The following is a 23,802-nucleotide window of genomic DNA, read 5'->3' as shown; positions in this document are numbered from 1 at the left end:
TTTATTCGCTGGTACAAAGTACTAAAATGCTCTACAGAGGAACTCAGTGATTTGTTTTCTTTATTGAAAGAGCCCACGGAATTGACCTGCCATTTTTCTTGCAGGTATTAGCAACTTGAGACTGCTCAGAATATTTTTTATTGTCTTCTCAGTACTCCCCTTTTTACCCTGGAGACCACTGACTTGATGTATTCCTTTTTCAAACAGCCCCAGCTGTACAACAAAGCATCTCTTTTTTCAAATATGCCAGGTAATGCCTGGAATCTCATCCCTGTCTGATCAGAAAAAAAATCCTCTTTTGAAACCACACAGAGAGCTTCCACCCTTTTTCAACTTACTCGGCCTTCCTTTACTGGCATTTCAGTCTGTAATCCTGTTGTTACTTCTCCCTAACCTTATATTATTCGAAGTGTGAGGAACCACAATTTTCTTCTACTTAGGATCTTTTTTCGATGATCTAGATGAAACAAATTTCCAACCTGTCACCAATTTTCTTTTTTAAATATTGTAACTATTTTAGGGGTGGTCGTTTGCATACATAGATTCAAACTAACAACAACAGATATATTCTAAGAGCTCTGGCCTTTACAGAGTACAAACTGAAAGTAAAAGAGCAGCCTGTGCAATGATATCACCATCAGATCATGTGGTCAGCCTTTGATTCTCTGCAGGAAGTTTTACTGTGCAATACCGACTCCTAAGTCCTCTACTAGCCCAATTACGGCATTTACATTTGACGATTGCATCATGTAAGCAACACCAATATGTGCAGGATCAGGAACAGTGGAAGAAGTCTGGTGCTGGAAATGATCTCATAGAGTCATAGATAAATACAGCACAGACACAGGCCCTTTGGCCCAACTCATCCATGCAAACCAGGTTTCCTAAACTGAACCAGTCTCATTTGCCTGTGTTTGGCCCATTTCCCTCTATGGGCTGCTCATCATTGGCCTTCCCTGTGCCCTGCAATAAATCCTAATGTGCAAGATTCCCACTGCCATCCTGTTTGCCAGGATATTGGGTTCCCAACCCAAATTGAAGATCAAGCCCACAATTTATGCAGAACCAATAGTTTCTCGTAAAATGTAGATAAATAAATGGATATAGCTTAGAAATTGTAATCCATTTGTTATTTTCCACTACCATGAGAACCTGGTTAAACATTAATGTAAAGATATGTGCTGTTGTTGTTGTTCTGTCATTATTTAAGAAATTTGAAGAAAAAAGAAATAATTAAGACCTAAAACACCAAGGGTATAATTTTTACTTTGGATGAGGTTTTACAAACTATTTGATTTTCCTTTCCATTGGAGTCAAAGGCTGATCTACAGCTACTAGTTCCTAGAGTGAAGTGTTTAGGGTTCTCTCTGTTATATCAAACATACCACTCTTAGCTATCAGGATAAGAAAAGTTCCTTAGTGTAAGCCTCATGAATAAAAGCAATTAGAAAAAGGAGCCAAAACAGAATAATTAAAAAAGAAAGAATAATTAAAATGATTCGAAAAACATTCTGGGTTTTGACCAATGTACAGTAATAAATATACTTTGTAAAATTTTGTACAGTGAGTTTGGAGAAAGAAGTTGGGGAATTAAGAGGATGAGTTTATTGTCTGTTTTTACAATGACATCCAGAATTAGTCAAAATAATTTACCTGTGGTTTGGGCACAACAGAAGTATCAAGGGCTTCTTTCACAGATTGGTATATTAGTTGTAGTTTCTATGGAGACAGTGTCAATTGTTTCTAAGCATTCCTTAAGAACTGTGTGTGGATTGGGTGAATTAATGTACTCAATTATAAGCTTTGAACGATACAATAGGAAATAATCAGAACAGGCAACTAATATAAAATTTATGCATATTGTCAAATGAGAAAACTTACCAATGAGTAACCCTATATATAGCCTGAGACAGTAGTTGAAATTTAACATAAAAATTCTATTTTGCAACAAATCTTCCACTTTTACTGCTGTTTATTTCCAATTAATGATTTCAAATGATGCAGCATGGTCTTAAATAAAATATATACATTGTTATGAAAATAAAACAAAGTAATTCATATTTGATACATTAAAAACATTTTCTTTCATTAAATCATAGTTGACAAAAAGGTAACAATAATTCTAAGTATTTTCAACATAATTAATAGCAATTGTGTACAAAATTCTGCAATAATCCCAATAGACGGATTCAAACTGTGAAATTAACCAGAACACTAACTTGCAAATACATCTATGGCCAATTTTAATGGTTTGTGTCCTATTAGCCATGTGTGTTGTTACATTTGTTTAAAATGAAATTAAGTTCAAATGAAATTTAATTTTTCAAAACACCATATAAAATAGCCTAAGAGTACCAGAAATGTCAGTGGTTATGTCATGATCAAAGCTAAATGTTCTCTTTCCATGTGAAGAGGCATAATATCCATGCAATGTCTTACATTATTCAGTCATGTGTGTGGACACTACAGCATCAACCCCATCCAATATAACAAATAAGTCAATGGGTAGCTCGTGCATGGATGGGGGAGAAAAAATTGTTGACAAGAAGTACTTAAAAGATGATGCATTATCCAACTCAAAAAATTAAACCAGTTTGATTCCCATTGTCCATTGCATTAATATATGCTAAAATGTCATTGGGTATTGGAGATCTAGGAGTTCAAGCTTTGTACCCAAAAAAAGCTAGGGTATGGACCGAGGCAAGTTAGCAATCACACAAAGGTTAAAACAATATAAATGTAAAAACAAGTTTTTAAATTTCCAGATTAGAATCCATTTCTTTTCAAATCATTACAATACTTAATGTATGGAGTTTGAGCTGTAGAAGATTAATCAGAGAATGCATTCAGTTTATTTCCAACTGTATTTGAGCAGTTTGATCTGAAGTAGTGTGTGTTAACGATGTTGTCTTTTCAACTGTTAGTAGTAAAAGAACTGAAATTGCTGGAATTTCACATGGACAGTACATACCATAAAACAGAGTATTCTTACATCAATGAATTTTCACTAATAGTTCCAAAGTCAAAGGGTGCAAACTAACCTGCTGTTCATACCATGCTCCCGCTGCAGTGAAGTTGGAGAATTTGATGGCCAACCAAATCTCTGTTCACTGCACTGGGATGGGAAAATCCCACCAGTGTGAATGGTGTAAGATTCTGGCCAGAGTATTTTCATGTAAATGTCTTTATCGCTGTTATTTGTATACCATTCAATATGTAAGATTACATTTCTTTTGTTAAAAGTCTTCTCAACAATCCTCACTCAAGTGCTGTGAAAATACTCTATATATATATATATATATATCTGTTAAATTGAACCCCATTTGCTTATCAAGGAAAATGCTGTTAGCAAGATTTAAGTTTGCATAGAGCAGATGTTTCTGATCTGTTATATAAATCTATTTATTCTACTTTGTTCAGGAGGGATGTAATTTCTTAAGAACATGCTGAGACATATTTTTGTATGCAGTCACGACATAATATTATAAGAGTTCTGAAAAATGTTTTCATTAATTCTGCATACAACTATACCAACGTACCAACTTTGTGAACTGTGAAATTCTTTTCCTTTTTACTTTGGTACATTCAGTGCAATTTTAAAAAAAAGTTTTTTCCTCGTTACTGAAAACTTTATTTATACAAAATAAAAAAAGCATCAATCTTTTGGATGTCCTGAAGTAGATAACCTAAGCAAATTTAGAACAAGCACAAAGAGTGAACTGCCAGACATCTCCCTCCAACAAGGCTTGGAATAGTTTAAATATTATGTAGGACTTGTACAGAATCTATTACAAATATTAAATAAAAGTGAATTTCGCAACTGTTGACATTTTTACTGTGCCATGACAATGGAGCTGTAATTTTAAACATTTCCATATTTTGTGATTGTATACCATGCAATAACAGGTATATAAAGATCATTATTTCATTATCAATTACATTTGTTTTCAGCTAGAAGATACAGGTATACACTGAGTTTTAAAAAAGACATAAACCTCACTCTTCAGGTTTTGAAATAAACTCTATGAAAAAAAGAATCGTCCACATAGTATTTTCACAGTCATTCCGAAGTAGTATTGACCTATCTTTGTGCAAGCCATGGTCATTTCTCAACAGCTTTTCTAGACAAAAGCAAATTTAATATTTTTATAGTTGACACAAATAGCCAACTGTTGTGTATGAGCTGGCTGACCACTGTGCAAGGTTTTTGGTTTCTTCCCTTCATTTCTCATATCAGACACATAGTCATTCAGCAGAACGTGTACAATGATTGTCTGCACCCAGTAATCTTGTTTGATCTCCTGAATGCTTTGGAATTCACCAGTAGGTCCTGTAAGTCTATGAAGGCCAATTCTTTGTTAATTAAAATTCTGCAAGGAGTCCATCAAAGTCAATCACGCTCTCCACTTCAAGAAAGTCCACGAGAAAAGATCACTAGAAGAAATATGCTAATATTTCAAGACAATATGTTATTCCAATCCAAAAGTGCTTGTCTCTTCCACAGCAGTCAACATTTTCTCATACAACATAGAAAAAGATGGATATGGAGGGAGATCTAGCCTGTTGAAACAGGTATGAGCCCTGCAAAACCAAGAAAAATGTTGCTGTTACTTATTCCCACAATCACAAACAGCACAACAGTAAGCAGTTCAGGAGGCAAAGATTATTATTAAAAGAGATTATTTTTACTGGTTCACATAAACTGATGCACAAACACACAAGAATTAGAAACAGAAAATGCTGGAAAATCTCAGCAGGTCTGACAGTATCTGTGGGGAGAGAATAGAGCCAACATTTTGAGTCTAGATGACCCTTAGTCAGAGCTCATCTGGACTCAAAACATTGGCTCTATTCTCTCCCTACAGATGCTGTCAAACCTGCTGAGATTTTCCAGCATTTTCTGTTTTTGTTTCAGATTCCAGCATCTGCAGTATTTTGCTTTTACACAAGAATTAAGAGCAGAAGTAGGTAGACTTCAAAATGGTGTGAACTTTGTACTTAAGTTAATGGATTGCAACATGAAGATATTCAATGCAAGATTGGTCATTTAATATATTTTGTTAATAAGAAAGACGTGCATTTATATACTACCTTTTATGACCTCAGGACATCCCAAAATTCTTTAAAACCAACTAAGTAATTTTAAAGTGTTGTAATACACACATCCAGAGTTTTCCGTATTGTGCAAATCCAAAGTATTCAGTTGCTTTTCAACAACATAACTAAACTATCATCTTGTACCAAATATTAAAACATTGCTGAAAGGCATGTTTCTGAATCTTTTCATATTGCACTCATCAGGGCAAATGCTAAAATGCCAAATTTCAAATGATCACAATTTACACTGCAGGAGGAAAGGTTGCTGATTGGCAAGTCAATTCTAATTGGCCAAGATGTTGTTATGGAGAAAGCAATGAGGAACTATAGACTCTCCAGGCTCCCGGCTAATTAAAAAAAAAACACTATTTTGTGTATAAAAACTGCATGGCTTCTTTAACTTTCTGTTTCTACAGCTTCCAGGTCAAGCGTCACTAGGTCACATGAACCAATATTTCTTGTCATCCAAGAAAATTATAATTGATCCCTTCTCAGTTGATGCAAACTCTTAAAAGTTCTTTTACAACATTCTTAAAAACAGGTTCCATAGATCTTTAAAAGAAATTACAACTTTTCCTTATTGTGTTACTTCCAAGTTCATCACAACAAGTAGTCTATAAATGTCACTGACAAGAACATCTACTGTTCTCAAAGTTGTTTTAAACACTGCGTACAAAACATGGCCAAATAATAGATAATTCTAATGGAAAATAACTGTCTTCTGACTTATGACCTTTGGATCGTGATTTGTCTGGTATGTACATAGTATATTAAAGCTTCTCTACTCACCAATGTATAATTTAATTTACATTAATTAACCAACACCAATCATCTTTTTCTCTTGATCTTTTAAGAATTAAAAATAATGTTCTTCAAATTGTTTGCTTAAATAATATATATTGATTAGCAATATTTTAATTTCATCATTGGGATAATGTTAAGGTGCAGAGAGAGGATTAGTGCATCATTTACAACTACCGCAATTTAGCAAAACATTTCCTTAAGGCAGGATATTTAAAATTTAAAATTTAATCTTTTTTTCCAGAGTAATGGTCACAAAGATGTGAACCTAACAAACAGCTCTGGCCACAAACTAGTTAAAAGGCAGACTCAGCTTTCTCTGACAGTCTAGTCATACCAAACAAGTTTAAACTGGGGACCTTTGTTTGCCAATTTAATTTGAATACTAAATTTCCATAGTTCTTTCTGGAAATGATTCAAAATGTGCAAAAAGGATCAGTTTAAATGAAAAAAAAAGACCATAAGACTTAGGAGCAGAATTAGATCACTCAGCCCATTGAGTCTGCTCCGCCATTCAATCATGGCTGATATTTTTCTCATGCCCATTCTCCAGTTTTTCCCCATAACCCTGATCCCCTTGTTAATCAAAATGATGTAAAAAGTCTGACAACACCAGGTTTTAGTCCAACCAAAATGATGGCATATTAACACTGCTATTTTAACAAAGATAACGAAGATATTTTAGTTAAATTGATGTCTGTTTTAACTAATGTTTGAAGGTTTAATTAAAATGTACATGAAATACTCTAATAATTTGATCTATTTTTTGAATGTTATGCTGGATATAAATTATTCCTGAACGTTTTTAGCAGATAAACAAGCAGGATATCTAAGATATCTTTTAATTAATGTTCTTTGAAACAAATCATATTGGCAGTAATAGAATTCATCGAGCATTGTGTTGAATATCTTCAAATGTAGATACATTTACATTTGTGCCTTTGAATTCTGTCATTTTTTTTTAGGAATGTAGACAGAGGACATACTTACAACTTTCCATTACTGTAAAGTAGCTGTGGCAAACTAACATCAGTCTCATTCCACTTTATAAGTCATTCTACATTTATACGTGAATTTGTACCTAGGTTAAAGGGTGTAGGACAAATAATACTGAACTTCTGTTATTAGCCCTCTGAAGCAAGTTCTTTACCTGCAGGGGAAATTAGGAATACACAAACCTGCTGAAAACATAAGTGCTAGCCCCAAAGGGAACTGACTCACTTCTGTTTATATTAATTCCAGTAAGAAGTCTCACAACACCAGGTTAAAGTCCAACAGGTTTATTTGGTAGCAAAAGCCATTAGTTTTCACAGCGCTGCTCCTTCGTCTGTTCAGTAGGAGTTCTGTTCACAAACAGGGCATATAAAGACATAAACTCAATTTACAAAATAATGGTTGGAATGCGAGTCTTCACAAGTAATCAAGTCTTAAAGGTACAGACAATGTGAGTGGAGAGAGGGTTAAGCATAGGTTAAACTTTATTTTGTAAATTGCGTTTGTGTCTTTAAATGCCCTGTTTGTGAACAGAATTCCCACTTACCTGATGCAGGGGCAGTGCTCCGAAACAAATAAGGCGCATGTGTGTGTGGTGTGGGGGGTGAGGAGGAAATAACCTTCTAACACAGCACCACATTTCGGAGATCTGACATCTAAATTACACAGCCTTTCACCATTTCATAAGTATTTCATGTGATTAAACTAGACTTTGAAAAGATAACAAATACATATATAATAATGCCCTTTCTACAATAAGACAGAGAGTTGCATACAATCCAGCCAAGAAGTCAACAATTCTTCATGCTGCGAGTGCCAGCAGATGTGGTGGCAACTGCTGACAATGACACCCACCAACGGTCCATAAGCATTGTAGAACCTCAGACCAAAGATGAATAAAGGTGGCATGAAAATCACAGGGAGGGTGTCATCACAGGAGGGGGGCAAAGGGGGTTTGGAAGCAAGAGTAGGAGGGTTACTTTCAGCAGCTTACCCATTTCCAAAGCCCCACCGGAGGTTGCTGGCAAACACAACAGGGTTTTCTCAGGCACAGGAAAGTCAAGCAACTCACATTTCATCACTAAATTTGGATGGACTCAGAGAACTGAGTGTCAATTTGTTCATTAAGGGCTTAACTGACATTCTGCTAGCAGCAGCCAACAATGTGCACATGGTGCTGTTTCATGTCACTGATCTAGAAATCCAGAGGCCCAGGCTATGTTCTGAGGACATGGGTTCAAATCCCACCATGGCAGCTGGTGGATTTTACATTTAAATTAAATTAATAAAACTGGAATTGAAAGCTAATTACATTAATGGTGATGATGAAACTATTATTCATTGTTGTAAAAAACCAATCCAATTCACTAATGATTATAGGGAAGGAAATCTGGCTTCCTTATCTGGTCAGGCCGCCATGTGACTCCAGAACTGTAGCAATGTGTTTGGCTCTTAAATGCCTTCTGAAATGACCGAGCAAGCCAAGGGCAATTAGGGATGGGCAGCAAATGCTACCATTGCCAGTGATGCCTACGTCCCAAAGGCAAATAAAGAAAAACAATTTTAAAATGCTTCCGCACTCCAGTTTCATTGGAGGAAATTTTGCTGCTGGCAGGAGACTGATACAGGCCCTCTCCCATCTAAACAAACAGCTGCATTAAATCCAACTCAATGGCTGCAATTTTAATCACCCTGCCCACCACGGGATTTGGAGCAGGCAAGGGGCGGAAAATGGAAAGATCCATTGACTTCAGGCAGTATTTTAAGGTTTCTGGACAAATGAGGCCGTAAAATCCCACCCATTGGGCCCTATTTTACCATTTTGATTCCAAGTGCTGGGCGGACTTGAAACTGGGAGTGTTTCAGATCTGACTTTTATATTTGAACTCAGGCACCCTGATAGGCAATCTGCCTGAAAAAACATCAGTGGTTCCAAATTGCACAAGCCTCTCGGCGAGACTTAACACGCCCGAAACTCTGCAGCTCTGATCGGCACCTCTAACTGCACATGCGCAGACAAAAAATGTTAGACTAATGCTCCCTAGCCACATCTTTCCCAATGCCTCCCCCTGGCCCCCAGAGACATTGCCCCACCCCCCATAACATTACTGACCCCCTTACACCCTCCACCACCTGCCACCCAGACTGACTGCAGGCCCCTGGCCTTTCCCCCCACTGATCTCAGGCAGAGTGGCAGTGGATCCCCCTTCTCCCCCACCAATCTCAGGCACAGAGATCCGCCCTCCAGAGTGATCCCCCTCACCCCCACCCAAGATCCTCCCACACAAGGCCCCCATCTCTTCTGGACTCCGATGGCTGTGTGACACCTCCCTCTCTCTTCCCTGTCTCCAGTCATTGAGGCACTGATCCACCAGCAACTCTCCGCATCAGCAAGTGCTCGCTTGCCTTCCCTTTAATGCTAATAAGCAAACCACATGTAATCTGCTGGAATGCTCTGCCAAACTGTCTGCAGCTGATCTGCCCTAATGAGGGAGATCGCCATTAAAACCCAAAGATGGACAGGCAGGCAGGCATTCCTGGACAAAATGACCAGCCCTGTGTTTTTGTGAGGGCACTCTGGGTAGGCTACTGAACATGATGTGGATATGCCGGCGTTGGACTGGGGTAAACACAGTAAAAAGTCTGACACCAGGTTTAAGTCCAACCGATTTATTTGATAGTTTACTAGCTAGCTTTCGGGGTTAGTCTCTTTGTCAGGTGAATGGACTCTCCATTCACCTGACGAAGGGACTAACCCTGAAAGCTAGTGAGTCTACTATCAAATAAATCGGTTGGACTTAAACCTAGTGTTGTCAGACTTTTTACTGAGGCTACTGAATGCAGCAGAGGTGAGGTGGGACCCCTTTTCTCCCCAGGAGGATGCAGACCCAGGGAATCTGATGGCAATGCGGCCTGGGAGGCAGTCGCTGCCTTGGTCAGTGGACCCCCAAGCTGGAAAGTAGTGCCAAAAAAACTTGATGACCTCAGCTGGGCATCTTGAACCCCATCTTGCATCTTGCCCCAAATCTCCCCCAGCTCTTCCTATCCCCAGCACCTTGCATGCTTCCTTTTAGTCCCCAAGAGGGTTACAAATCAGATGGCCAGTCGGGTTGCTACAGGCTTGGACAGCCGAATGGGCTGTTCGTATGAAGAAATTTTCTTTATGCTTTGTTCTGTGGAGAAATGTGAATCATGTGTTTTGGCATTCTGAATTCCTCTCCCTCCCTTGCACTTAACTTTGTGTCCTGTGTGGCAGGGACAGATCTGGATGCCTGAGGCCTTCTGGACTATGGCCCATACTGGTCCAGACAGCTCGGACAAGTCCTTGGAGCATATGGGTGAAGGACCTCCGAGGGTGGCACTATTTTGGCGTCAGCTTCCACCTCACAACTCACCATCCCAGATACTGACATGTTGGTGGGTCCAGTTAGTGGTGAGGCTTGTGGGTCACACTCTGGTGAGTGCAACACATCTGATAAAGTGCATCAGGTGGAGGAGGAAACGTCTGAGGCCTCTGGCATGCAGTAGCCTGCCAGAGGCAAGGACTCAGCTGGCACTAGGCTACATTCTGGGCCTCTGTGATCACTTCTCCCGCAGCTGCTGGAGATACAGCAACAGAGCCAGGGAATGCAGGAGAGGCTGATGACCACACTGGACCAACTGAGACTATTGGGAGGAGTCCCAAAGCTTTCAGATGAACCTGCTATTGCCCGTCTTGTTTGCCTTCCCAGGTCAACACTGCAAGGGTGCCATCTGCAGTGGAATGCCTCAGGCAGAGATCCTCACCATGAGTGGCAGGCTCCAAGCAATGGCCACAGTAGAGTCCTAGAGGGCCACAGTCGAGGCACAGCGGACCACAGCAGAGTCCCAGACAGCCACGGCTGAGGGGCTGAACAGGATTCTCAAGATTCTATGGCCCATGGCCGAAAGCTTGCAGGAGATCCAGTGGGACAGTGCTGAGACACAGTGGGCAAGGGCAGCAGACCTCGAGAACGTGGCCCAGTCACAGAGGGTCATGGCTGAGTGGTTGCAGAGCGTGATCCAGTCTCAGACTGCGGCCATTGAGAGATGACCCCCAATGCAAGTAGCTATCACAGAGGGCTTGACCACCATAGGTAGGACGCAGGTGATCCTCCAGGACTGCCAGTGCTAGGTGACACCAGAACTTCTGGAGCTCACTGCAAAAGCACCACTGCTCCGTGGAGTGATCCAGGGGCCTACAGAAACCCCAAGGGAGGAGGAAGGGCTCAAGCCCATGCCGGGGCCTTACAGCCAGGACACTGTGGCTATACTCCCTCCTTCCTTACACCGGGTTATCTCAGGGGCAGCAGGATGAAGGTGGTGTCCTGGAAACATCCCAGACACCTGAAAACAGGCCAGGGCCTCTCAAGGTACAGGACGTCCATGTCCGCCACGCGCGTCACAAGCCACAGAGCATGGTAGGCAGCTGGCCCTCTCCACCTCCGATGTACATTCTGGGGAGTTACTGAGATGTAGTGGTAAACCATGTAAGTTAGGAAGTTGTAGTTACACTGGGATGGCATGGTTGAAGGGCTGCATTATTTAGAAAGATATTTAAGGACCTTAACATTTTATGTTCACAAGTTTTTATGTTAGAACATCTTATTTAAACACCTTCATTGCAATTAAATGTTTCTTCACCAGCCACTAGTGATTAATTTGTCTCAGATTTTTCCCGAATAGGAATTCTCTTCCAGTGATGAACTCTGGAGGGATGCTTCATGTTGATATTGGGTGGGGAGGCCCCTCAATGCTGTGTCACTGAAAAAAGGAAGCCATTGGTTCTCCAGACCCCATAAGCAATCCTCTTCCGTTCCCCATTCCACGACCGAGGGCCCTGTATGGGGGTTTCAGTTCCCTTAACCACTACACAGACCTGGGACCAGGTGTTAACATGCATGCGGAGCTCAGTAGGAGTCAGACTAGTTTGCACCAGGGCATTATCATAAAGGTGTTTAGCGAGTTGTCATCATTCTCCTGCTTGCCAAAAAACTTACCAACACCCAGGCCCACCAATGTAGTGTGACAACGTTGCAGGATTTAGGAGGAGTTTGGGGAGGAAGGGTGGAGGATGGAACCCATAGACACAAGCCCCTCACGACTTAGTGATTTGGGCCTCCCTTGCCACCCTCGCATGCTTCATTTGAGCTGCCAGCCCTCCAATCCTGGGTAGTGTTCCTCAGCGTGCTCTTTCTCTTCTTCCTCCTCCTCTTCCAGCTGGTCATCCTCTCCAGCAATGCCCGGCTGGTCAACCTCCACATCCTCCTCCTCCAATATGTCACCTCTCTGCAGAGCCAGATTGTGCAAGGTACAGCATAAGACAACAATGCAGGAAGAAATTACAGGGTTGTACTGGAGGGTCCTGCCAGATCAGTCCAGGCACTGGAATTGCATTTTAAGTAGCCCAATGCATCTCTCCACTGGTGACATGCGGGTGACTTCATGGGCCTCATTATAGAGGGTCTCCTCCTCCATCACAGGCCTCCGCAGAGGCATCATCAGCCATGTCCAAAGTGGGTAACCTGTACCACCCAAGAGCCAGCCCCACAGCCCGGGTTCCTCCTCAAATGCCTCCAGGATATCTGACTGTCAATGAAGCTGTCGTGCATGCTACCTGGGTGTTTTGTGCAGACATGCATAATGTTCATATTATGGTCACAAGGGGTGGAACTTCTTTTGATGAATCTTTCTGTTGATGAATCTTCATGGATTCTCTAGGGGGGGGCATCAGAGGAGATGTGGGTGCAGTCGATGGTCCCCTGTACATCATACATCCCCGCAGTGGCTGCAAACCCTGCAACCGGGGATTCCTGATGGGGCCTGGTCCAGGTTAACTTTGACATATTGCCCAGCCCAGGCATACAGGGCTCCTGTGACCTGCTTGACACAGGTGTGCAGAGCTGACTGGAAGATGCTATATACATCTCCGCTAGGGGTCTGGAAGGAGCCAATCGCATTAAAGTTCAGAGTGGCCATCAATTGGACGGCCACTGAGAGTGGGTGCCCCCTCCCAGGTGCCAAGTTCTGCAACAGGCTGCACTGGTGTTGCACTGTCGCCTTTCAGAGGCGGAGATGTTAGTGGCACATGGTCTCCAACATCTGTTCAAATGACACTCTTGCATGGAAATGCTGGTGTCTCTGCTCCCTCCTCCTCCTGCAAGCCCCCCAGATGAATGGTGGCCACCTCCTGCCTCTGGTGGTCATTTCTCTCTACTCCTGCAAGCAGTATGGCCCGGGCCACCTGTGCTCACAATTCATCCTCCTCAGTTCCAGCAGCAACCAAAAGAACAGCAAAATTGATTGATTTGCGTGGCAAAATCTACCTAGTCATTCTGAAGGTTGCGGGGGAGGGAGGTTGTGAAAGAGATGGAGGAGAACACATGTAGTGGTTAAGGAATGCTGCTTGCCCCTAATATCAATAGTCACTGTCCATAGCCCCCAATACCCCCAGTCACATGCTCCCCACAATCACAGCTCCCCCCAGTCCCCCAGCCACATGCTCCCCACAATCACAGCCCCCAGCCACATGGTCCCCACAATCACAGTCCCCAGCCATGACCCCGGCCACATGCTCCTCACAATCACAGCTCCTTGAAATGTTGAGTGGCTGCAGCAGTGCAATTTGCAAGGACTTTGTGCTGAGTGCACTGGGACCCAGCAGTACCACAAGACCTCAGGTCAATGCTGAGACCCAGGTCAGTGCTGCAGGTCAGATACTGGAGACCCTGTTGAGCAACAGCGCCCACATTCTTGCAGAGCCACCACTGACTCAAAAAAGGAAATGGCCGCAACGAAAGGACACCTGTAAGTAGCAGAGAGCCATCGGACACTATGCACTAATGGAGCGCCCATATTGGACTTTTATGGAGCATATCTGTTTTGGGCTGATTCTAGATTGGCAAACGGGATGGCAAAGGGGGAAGTGCTGGTAAAGGTGAGCGTACAGCCCATTAATTCAATTTAAATGCATTTAAATGGCCATTGCACCCGTGCTTCCGATCACATCCATTTTCGTTAAAGGGAGAACCACTGCAGAGGCGGGTCTAGATCATGCTACTCGCCTCATGCCTGACTTTACCAAGTTTTTGTGCCCGCAAACAGGCGCAATGTGATGTTAAAATCGGGCCCAGTGTGTTACTTGGATGGGCATTTCAACTTTTGTCCTGGTCCACAGAAGTTGTCTTCGAGGAAGGTGACAATATTGACTACAGCTAAGCCTTCAACGTCATTATTGCTATAAAATGAACCTCCAAACTCAATGGCCTCAAGTTTGGCTCCTCCCTCTGTAACTGGATCCTAGACTTTCTAACCCACAGACCACAATCGGCAAGGAAAGACTATGACACTGCTACATTGGTTATCCTCAACCCCTGTGCCCAGCAAGGCTGTGTCCTCAGCTTCTTACGATACTCCTTATACACTTATGACTGGGTGGCCAAATTCCTGCTCCAACTCCATTTTCACATTTGCTGATGACACCACCGCAATGGGTCAAATCTCAAACAATGATGAGATGGAGTAAAGGAAAGAGATAGAGAATGTGGTGATTTGGTGCTACAACAATTATCTCTCCTTCAATTTCAGTAAAACAAAGGAGATAGTTATCGATTTCCAGGAATGTATTGGAGGACATGCCCCTGTCTAAATCAACAAGGATGAAGTGGAAATGGTTGAAAGTGCACCAACAACCTGTCCTGCTCCCTCCACTCTATAATTAAGAAAGCCCACCGAACAAGGCCTCTACTTTCTCAGGAAGCTAAGGAAATTCAGCATTTATGCTATGACCCTCACCAATTTACTCTCTTTCACTTTCTTTCTTCAGGAGATACAAAAGTCTGAGATCTTGTACCAAGCAACTCAAGAACAGCTTCTGTCTTTTGATTGGCGCAACTTGTGGGCCGAAGAGCCTGTTTGTGCTGTAGTTTTTTCTCTGTTTTATGTTCTGTATATTCTTTCCTGTTGCTATCAGACTTTTGAATGGATCTACCTTATATTAAGTTTATCTTTCTCTATACCCTAGCTATGACTAACACTACATTCTCTACCCTCGCCCTTCCTTCTCCCTTATGTACTCTATGAATGGTATGCATTGTCTGTATAGTGCAAGAAACAATACTTTTCACTGTATACCAATACTTGTGACAATAATAAATCAAAACCTTCCTGAGTGTTGCAGTGAATCCTATAGATGTTACCAAACAGTGCACTAGGTTGAAGGGGGTCTACATTGAGTCCAGCAGCAAGGAAGTTGATAAATTAAATAGTTTGATCTAGATGCTGTTGAAGTTCTTGAGTGTTACTATGCCTGTCTGCATCCAGGAAAAATAGTATTCATCACATTTCCAGCCTGAGCCTTGTTCATTGTGAAGAGACTTTGAGGAGTCAAGAGGTGAGGCACTTTCCTAGATTAGTTTGTCTCTCTGACCTGCTTTTGCAGGCTGAGGCTGTGTTCAATGGCAGTAGTCCTCCTGAGATGTTGATGTTAGGGAAACCAGTGATAGTGGTATCACTGAAGGTTAGGAGCAGATAGCTAGGTATTTTCTTGTTTGAAATGGGCATTAAGTGGTGAGGGTTAACATCATTTAGGTTCCACTTCAGAAAGCTGAACTTAGATGACATTATTAAATCCACAGAAACCCTACAGTACAGAAAGAGGCCATTCAGCCCATCGAGTCTGCACCGACCACAATCCCACCCTGGCCCTACCCCTATATCCCTACAGATTTACCCACTAATCCCTGTAACCTACGCATCTCAGGACACTTAGGGCAATTTTTAGCATGGCCAATCAACCTAACCCGCACATCTTTGGACTGTGGGAGGAAACCAGAGCACCCAGAGGAAACACACGCAGACACAAGGAGAATGTGCAAACTCCACGCAGACAGTGACCCAAGCTGGGAATCAAACCCAGGTCCCTGGAGCTGTGAAGCAGCAGTGCTAACCACTGTGCTATCGTGCCACCCCTAAATAAATGTGTCTGTTTCTGTAAATAATGATAAGAATGGTGATGTAATGGAGAAAAAAATGGGAAGTAATCATAGTTGCAGAAAATAAATAGTTCTGAGAAACTGCAGAACTCAAGGTGGTTTTCTTTAATGGCCTAAGATGAGCAGATGAGGTCGCAAATTGGATAACGACTTGCAGAATACCATCCCCAAAGTTGTTGGAATTAATTGAGGAGGAAAGCAGGAACAGGTTACTGAGCTGGATGATCTCCCATGTTACAATGAATGGAGGGTCAAGCATGATGGGTCAAATGATTTATTGCTCCCATTTTCTATATTTCATAGCGTGACGTAAATGTCTCATCTTATTAAAGCAAAATAACATTTTGTCTAAATCAAAGATTTCACTGTCATCAGATCATGAGATTTAACAACTGCAATGCTGGATTTTGAATTTGGTCTCGAGCTATTCCACATTGCATCGAGTCTACTTCTCCTCCAGAATATTAACTAGTTAACTAATATTCTGAGAGCCTTAGTAAATACTGCAGAACCGAGATGTACTAACAACCTCATAAATTCCTCTAAGAAAGATTTCAGCTTTTATTGAGACAGAACATATATTCTGGAAACATTTATCCAAATTAGTAGAGTCTTTAATTTAACCCCCTTTATCATTTGTACTTTTCACACAAACAGAATTTTGGTTAACTGCACATTCATCATTCCTTAAAAGCATAACTCTCTTTTATGGAAATAATTATAAATAATAAACACCCACTTCTGTTCCTGAGTTCTGTTTGCCTCACTTTCTGCTCTGCTTGTACTAGTGTTAAATCCTCTCGTCTATAAGAGTTCTGATAATGCTTTATCTAAAGGACCCTGACTACGATTTTATCATCAATCAGCCCATCCTTAGATTCCATAATCAAAGTTCCCTTACAGCCTATAGTGATTGTTGATGAGCCAATCCATACTTTTGCCTGGGTCTTTGATTTCTTTATTAAATCTAGTCCTCTATTATTACATTTTGATGAACATTGAAGTGAGAGTTGAAAGCTTGCAGGCCTCTTTCATAAAATGCTAAAGTCTCATTAACACCTTGCCTTGCTATCAGATCGTCAGCAATAGATCTAATAACATAAATTAGAGTACTGACCTGGTCCTTTGGATCTTTTTTGTATAATCCTGAAGCAGTTCAGGACCTTATGATCCTTGTTCTCTAGTTGTCCCAGATGTGGGCCTGTTGCAAGCATTCTTTAATCTGAAATGGTTCTGGCAGTGATCATGTGGATTCCATGCTTCAGCTGAGCCTGGAATTGGCTTTACTTCTGTGCTGTTGTTTGCACCTTTGATCTCTCCTCACTGGGATCCAATATCCAGGTCTCAGCTTGCATATGCTGCCACCTCAATGTTTTGACATCTTGGTGTGTCTTACAGTTTTTTCTTCTATTCTTCCTGTCATAATCTCTTTTATTGTTAGCCTTGTATCTTCTTTTTGAGGTTCACTGCCACCATGTTTCATTGGGTGGCTGAGGTCTAGAAGGATATGGAGGATTGTCTATTTTCATAAAGTATGCTGTATGAGTCTGTAGTTTTTTAAAACCATTATTTATTTACAGCAAAGGCTTGCATGTTTAGATCTCTGTACAAGGTTGGAGCTTCCCTTCCTTTCAGATCTCTCTTACTTCTCAGTCATGTGGCCTTGTTGTCATTATTACATCAGCATCTTATATGCTTCAAATGTTATGAATTTGGACCTTTCAAAACATTCCCTCATGAATACTATGGTTCACTGACACCTCTAAGGAGCCATCAACCATGACTCTTTGAAAAGCTGATCCATTCCATGAAAATGACAGAGCCCTATCCCCTCAATGGATTAAGATTGGAGGGTGTGGGCCCACACCCTTTAAAGACACTCCAAAATTGAAACCCTGAGAGCAGGACAAGGAATCCTAAAGTTGGGACCCACCTGCCATTTGTAAGGGCTCATGAGTCATCCTGATGCAGCAAAAATCCAGCTCAATATCTCAGTGCTACAGTGGAAGCTCAGACAAAGATCATGAAATCCATGTTTGCTGCTATGCAGACTTAGACACTGCCATCATGGCTGCAAGCTGTGCTCCAAGGAGCCTGCAGGCTCTTGCGGCAGTACAATTATCTGTGCTCCTGTAAATTACTGGGATTGCTGAGGTGCCGTTTAGTAATGGCAGTGGCACTATGGAACACATACCATCTGCCCTCTCTCAGGATGACAGCATTTATACTTCTTTCACTACCATTCAGCCAGTGCCTGTGCTATTATCTCTCAGTCAACCAGCCAAATGGCTACCCCCCCCAATGCTGAGATAGTGCCACATGAAGCCAGGTCCTCTTGGCCCAGAGGTGCTTGAGGCTGTCATGAGAAGCCATCCAAATTTTCCAACAATGAAAGTCAGCAACCATCCACCAGTGTTGTTGCAGCAACTGATGTAGTTTGCATAAGAGCACTACAGCAAGCTACTGCATCCACAAGACCTCTTGAAGAGGATGGAACAGTTCTGTTTCACCTCCAGCATTGCTCCTGGGTGAGCTGGAGGTATGCAAAATGTTCTCTGAAATGTTGTGGTGGAACACTCTCCACATCCTCTCTATCTGCGGCCTCTGCTCCAATTTTTGATCATGTTGCAGCCCCGCGGCATTGCAACGACAGCTCTTGCAGACTTGGTATGTACAGATGACAAAATCCTCTGTCCTCCATGAATGCATACAGTAATTAACCAAAAGATTTCCAAAAACAAGTTCCAATATTTGCACAAGCTGTTGCTACGGCAGAAGTAAATCAAAAGCATTGCACCAGAAAGTTGGAAGCCTGTCACTTTCAATAGCATTATTTGGGAATGGGAGGTCCATGCAACTGAGCACATGTTCAGTTGAGAGTGGCCTGCCTTGAAAATGTGTGCCAAATCAGTCAAATGACTGTCACATTCAGCGCACACGGGGACTTCCCAACATGGAACATAGTTTAGGCAATACTGAAAGCGTGTCACATGCCATTTTCTTACTTCAGGCACTCCAAAGCGCTGACGCCAGAGACATCACGGAGTCCAATTTAATGAGCTTAATATACAGAAATTTACTGCAAAGCAGAGAATCTAAATAAATTCTGTGGTGCAATCAAAGGGCAAGGTAAAACATTACAGCAAAAAGAAACTAAATTATATTTTACAAGACTGGCCCTTCTAGGCTGTGAATGCCAATGCAATAATGAAATAGAAAAGGCTTACTATATTATGCAGCACATACCTTGGAAGTGAAGTAATTTTACCCCATTTTTCAATACAAAATCTTCGGGGTCCATTGCTACCACGTAGTGATGCAAAACCTTCATAGGGTATACTTGAGGTACCTGTGACAAACTGGTAAAGAAACACAGTTTTAGGTAACAGTAACATTAGTGTGTACACAAATAATTAGTACAGTATTTCACTAAGATAATTGGTTTTACTGTACCTGCAACAATCTTAGTCTCTGCTCATTGTTGAACCTTTCCACTGCAGCCCAAAACCACCTAATCACTATGTGGTTGTCATGGTACCCTTTGTAAAATAAATGAAAATGTATAAGATGTTGAGTTTTCCAAGCATTGTGCCAATACTGTAATTAAAATAATTCAAATCAACTCACCTCCTCTGTACTCTGTATTGTTTCTCCAATCACTTAAATCGATCTCTGCAGTGCCAGCAATCACTAGTTCTAATTCCCGTGCATCAAACACAGAAACAAGCCGAGCGTCCACCACCTAAAACAAGTAACTGTCATTAAAGCAACAGCATAACACCAATTTAAATAACACCTGAAAGTAACCTTGTATTCATAATTAGAACTTGTTTTTATATTCTTGGAGCTTGATAAATTAGAATATTGTCTCCATTCAGCATACTTTGATGATTTCTATCCCCTGGATTCCCCAACATTTCCCAACATTTTGTTCTTTAGCTTTCTTTATCAAAAATGATGTTTGCCTTTCATGCTAAAAAAAATCCCCACATAGGAGAGAGCCAGCAATCAAAATTTTCTTTGCAGCCCTTCTTCCTTCACTTTCCCAATGCCATGTCATATCTAGTGATATACAGATTTATTTGCTCTTTTGAATTAAAAAAGGACACCAGATATGTTATACATGATATTCCCCTTTGTTAACAACCAGTTATTTAAATGAAGTTGTGGTGAAATTTGACATGCTCTGTCCCAACAATTACTTGTATAAAATGATACATTTTGGTGGGAAGTAGGTGGGGGAAACGTGTAGTCTGACTTCACTAAGGCATGAACACAAGATATAATACTGGAAGCTGGAATAATAAGAATAAATCCAGAAAGAAGTATCAGATTATCAAAATTTCTCTTTTCACTGCATGTATTATGCATCTGCTATCCTTACCTCATAGAAACCACGTACTAAACTTTCTGTTTGTTGCACAACGCCCCTCTCAATGCGCCACTTTACCATCTTTTCAATGTACTCTTTCTTGTTTTTTTCTACAACAGGGATGTTTGCTCCACCAGGCTTTAGCTCTCTCTCTGTAATCTATTCCAAAGAAAACAATCACTTATTTTACACTTTGAAACAATTCAATTTCAGTTCATTATAAACCTATAACACTTCTAGCTTTACAGTTCTTAAAAGAGGCATCAAAAACAGACTCAATTGTGATACAGCAATAAATGCAATTAATCTGACCAATTAAGCGTATAAACCAAATATTATTCTAATTACTATAGCCAAGAATTATGGATATTTCTTCTTGAAAATGTTGCCAGTAAAAAATTATGAAAGGTTTAGCTATAATCAATTGTTTACTAACAATCCAATAGTGCTGCTATTCAGATTTGGTCAAGAGATTTGAGTTTGGCCAATTCATTTTTTTATGTTTCAAGTGAGATTGAGTTATTACATGTGATTATGATTGTTAGTATATTTAAGAAAAAAAGGAAGAGGGAAAATGGGGAACCATAGGCCAGTTAACTTATTATATAGGACAAAATATACCAAACTGCTAAATTAAAAATAGAGGGAGAATAAAGAAATGAAATGGAGAAATCACTCATTAGATTTAAAATGGTATGATTTTTATTTTCTAGATATTATTTGCAAAATTTATAGTCTGATCAAAAAAAATTATGCTGAAGAAGGACTATTGTATGATTCTGAGATTCCAGTTGAGATCACAGAGGTTGCAGATCAAAGAATTAGGGCTCAGCATCTGTTTGTCCTGTTTTGATGTAACTCCCAGCCACCTGACGAAGGGACAGGCTGTCCCGAAAGCTTGTGGCTTTTGCTACAAATATACCTGTTTGGATTTTAAACTGGTGTTGTGGGATTTCTTTGTGTCCTGTTTTGAACCATGCCCCCCCAAAACCAACTCTTCTGGGAATATTGAGTGGTGGATTCAAGCCTATGTTTGTTACAAATGTTTTCATCTATTAACCACAACTATGAAATGCCATGGTGATAATACCCTCAATAGCTATACCCTTAGTAAGCAAACTGCAGATGGTTGATGTGTAATTGGCAAATTATGTGCTTGCTGGAGTCAGTTATAAACTATTATACCTAAGTATCTGGACTTAGTATAAAAGTTACAATAGAATTTGATTCCACGCTAGTTAAATTTGTAAGGAAGAAACATGGGTGGCACAGTGGTTAGCACAATGCCAGGGACCTGTATTCAATTCCAGTCTTGGGTGATTGTGTGGAGTTTGCACATTTTTCCCATATTTGCGTGGATTTCCTCCAGGTGCTCCAGTTTCCTCCCCTGGCCCAAAGATTTGAAGATTAGGTAGATAGGCCATAGTAAATTGCCTTCAGTGTCCCAAGAGGCACAAGTTAGGTGAATTAGGGGGTAAATACAGGTTTACAGCATGGTAACAGGCCCTTTGGCCCAACTTGTCGGCTGCTTTTTTTTAAAACCACTAAGCTAGTCCCAGTTGTGTGTGTTTGGCCCATATCGCTCAATACCATCTTACCCATATAACTGTCGAAATGCTTTTTAAAAGACAAAATTGTACCTGCCTCTACTACTACCTCTCTGCCAGACACTCACTAACTGTGTGAAAAAATTGCTCCTCTGGACCCTTTTGTATCTCTCCCTCTCACCTTAAACCTATGCATGTAGTTTTAGACTTCCCACCTGTGGGAAAAGATATTGACTATCTAGCTGATCGATGCCCCTCATTATTTTATAGACCTCTATAAGATCACCCCCAAGTTTCCTACACCCCAGGGAAAAAAGTCCCAGTCAATCCAGCCTCTCCTCATAACTCAAACTGTCAAGTCCCAGTAGCTCCTAGTAAATCTTTTCTGCACTTTTTCTAGTTTAATAATATACTTTCTATGATAAGGTGACCAGAACTGTACACAGTATTCCAACTGTAGCCTTACCAATATCTTGTACAACAAGTTGTCCCAACTCCTTTATTCTGTGTTCTGACCAATGAAACCAAGCATGCCAAATGCCTTCTTCACCACTCTGTCCACATGTGACTCCACTTTCAAGGAGCTATGAACCCACACTCCTACAGCTCTTTGTTCTGTAATTCTCCCCAATGCCCTACGATTAACTAAGTCTGCCCTGGCCAAAATGCATCACTTCGCATTTATCTAAATTAAAGTCCATCTGCCATTCATCAGCCCACTGGCCCAAATAATCAAGATCACGTTGCAATCCTAGAAAATCATCTGCACTGTACACAATGCCACCGATCTTGGCTTATCTGCAAACCTATACCTAGGACCATGCCTCCTAAATTCTCATCCAAATCATTAATATAAATGACAAATAACAGTGGACTCAGCACTGATCTCTGAGGCACAGGCCTCCAGTTTGAAAAATAATCCTCTATAACTACCCTCTGTCTTTCGTCATCAAGCCAATTTTGTATCCATTTGGCTACCTCACCCTGGATCCCGTGAGATTTAACCTTATGCAACAACCTATAATGCAATACCTTGTCAAAGTCCTTGCTAAAGTCCATATAGACAACGTTGAATGCACTGTCCCCATCTACCTTCTTGGTTACCCCTTCAAAAAACTCTATCAAATTTGACACACATGATTCTCTACTCACAAAGCCATGCAGACTGTCTCTAATCAGTCCCTGCCTCTCTAAATGCCTACAGATCCTGTCTCTCAGAATACCTGCTAATAACTTAACCACAACAGATGTGAGGCTCACCAGCCTGTAGTTCCTAGGCTTGTCTCTGTAGCCCTTCTTAAAAAAAGGTACAATAGTTGTTATCGTCCAATCTTCAGGCACCTCACCTATGGCTACCGATGATTCAAATGTCTCTGCTAGGGAACCTGCAATTTCCTCCCTAGCCTCCCACAATGTCCTGGGATACACCTCATCAGGTCCTAGGGATTCATCTACCTTGATGCGCTTTAAAACTTCCAGCACCTCCTTTTCTGTAATATGTACATTCCTCAAGACATCATTATTTATTTCCCCAAGTTCCCTAACATCCATGCTTTTCTTAACAGTAAATGCTGATGAGAAATACTCATTTAGGATCTCACCCATCTCTTGTGGATCCGCACATAGATGACCTTATTGATCCTTAAGATGCCCTATTTTCTCCCTAGTTACTCTTTTGCCCTTTATGTATTTGTTGAAGCTCTTTAGATTCTCCTTTGCCTCATCTGCCAAAGCAATCTCATGTCCCCTTTTTGCCCCCCTGATTTCTCTCTTAACTCTACTCCTACACCCCCTATACTCTTCAAGTGATCCACCTGATCCCAGTCTGTGCATGTCACATGCCTCCTCCTTCTTCTTGACCAGGGCCTCAATATCCTGAGTCATCCAGGGTTCCCTACTTCTTCAAGCCATGCCCTTCACTCTAAGAGGATTGTGCTTACCCTGAACCCTGGTTAACACTCATAAAAGCCTCCCTCTTACC

At 41.2% G+C, this 23,802-nt stretch overlaps 1 protein-coding gene across 3 annotated transcripts in view; it reads right to left on the bottom strand.

Moving 5' to 3' along the window:
• Positions 1 to 2,009: 2,009 nt before the first annotated feature.
• Positions 2,010 to 23,802, bottom strand: part of hecw2b (HECT, C2 and WW domain containing E3 ubiquitin protein ligase 2b) — a 366,692-nt gene continuing 344,899 nt past the window's right edge. For all 3 annotated transcript variants that reach the window (XM_080198794.1, XM_080198796.1, XM_080198795.1), the window contains 5 exons: positions 20,287 to 20,433; positions 19,530 to 19,644; positions 19,356 to 19,441; positions 19,149 to 19,261; positions 2,010 to 4,581 (listed from right to left, as the gene is read on the bottom strand). In XM_080198794.1, coding sequence (XP_080054920.1) covers positions 4,470 to 4,581; positions 19,149 to 19,261; positions 19,356 to 19,441; positions 19,530 to 19,644; positions 20,287 to 20,433 — 573 coding nt within the window. In that variant the 3' untranslated portion in view covers positions 2,010 to 4,469. The remainder of the gene's footprint in view (positions 4,582 to 19,148; positions 19,262 to 19,355; positions 19,442 to 19,529; positions 19,645 to 20,286; positions 20,434 to 23,802) is intronic.

Source organism: Carcharhinus amblyrhynchos, chromosome 11 (genome assembly GCF_965287045.1).
Source record: "Carcharhinus amblyrhynchos chromosome 11, sCarAmb.v2.hapA, whole genome shotgun sequence".
Classification (NCBI taxonomy): domain Eukaryota; kingdom Metazoa; phylum Chordata; class Chondrichthyes; order Carcharhiniformes; family Carcharhinidae; genus Carcharhinus; species Carcharhinus amblyrhynchos.
Note: the sequence above shows the minus strand (reverse complement) of the source record. Positions and strands in the feature narration are given on the sequence as shown.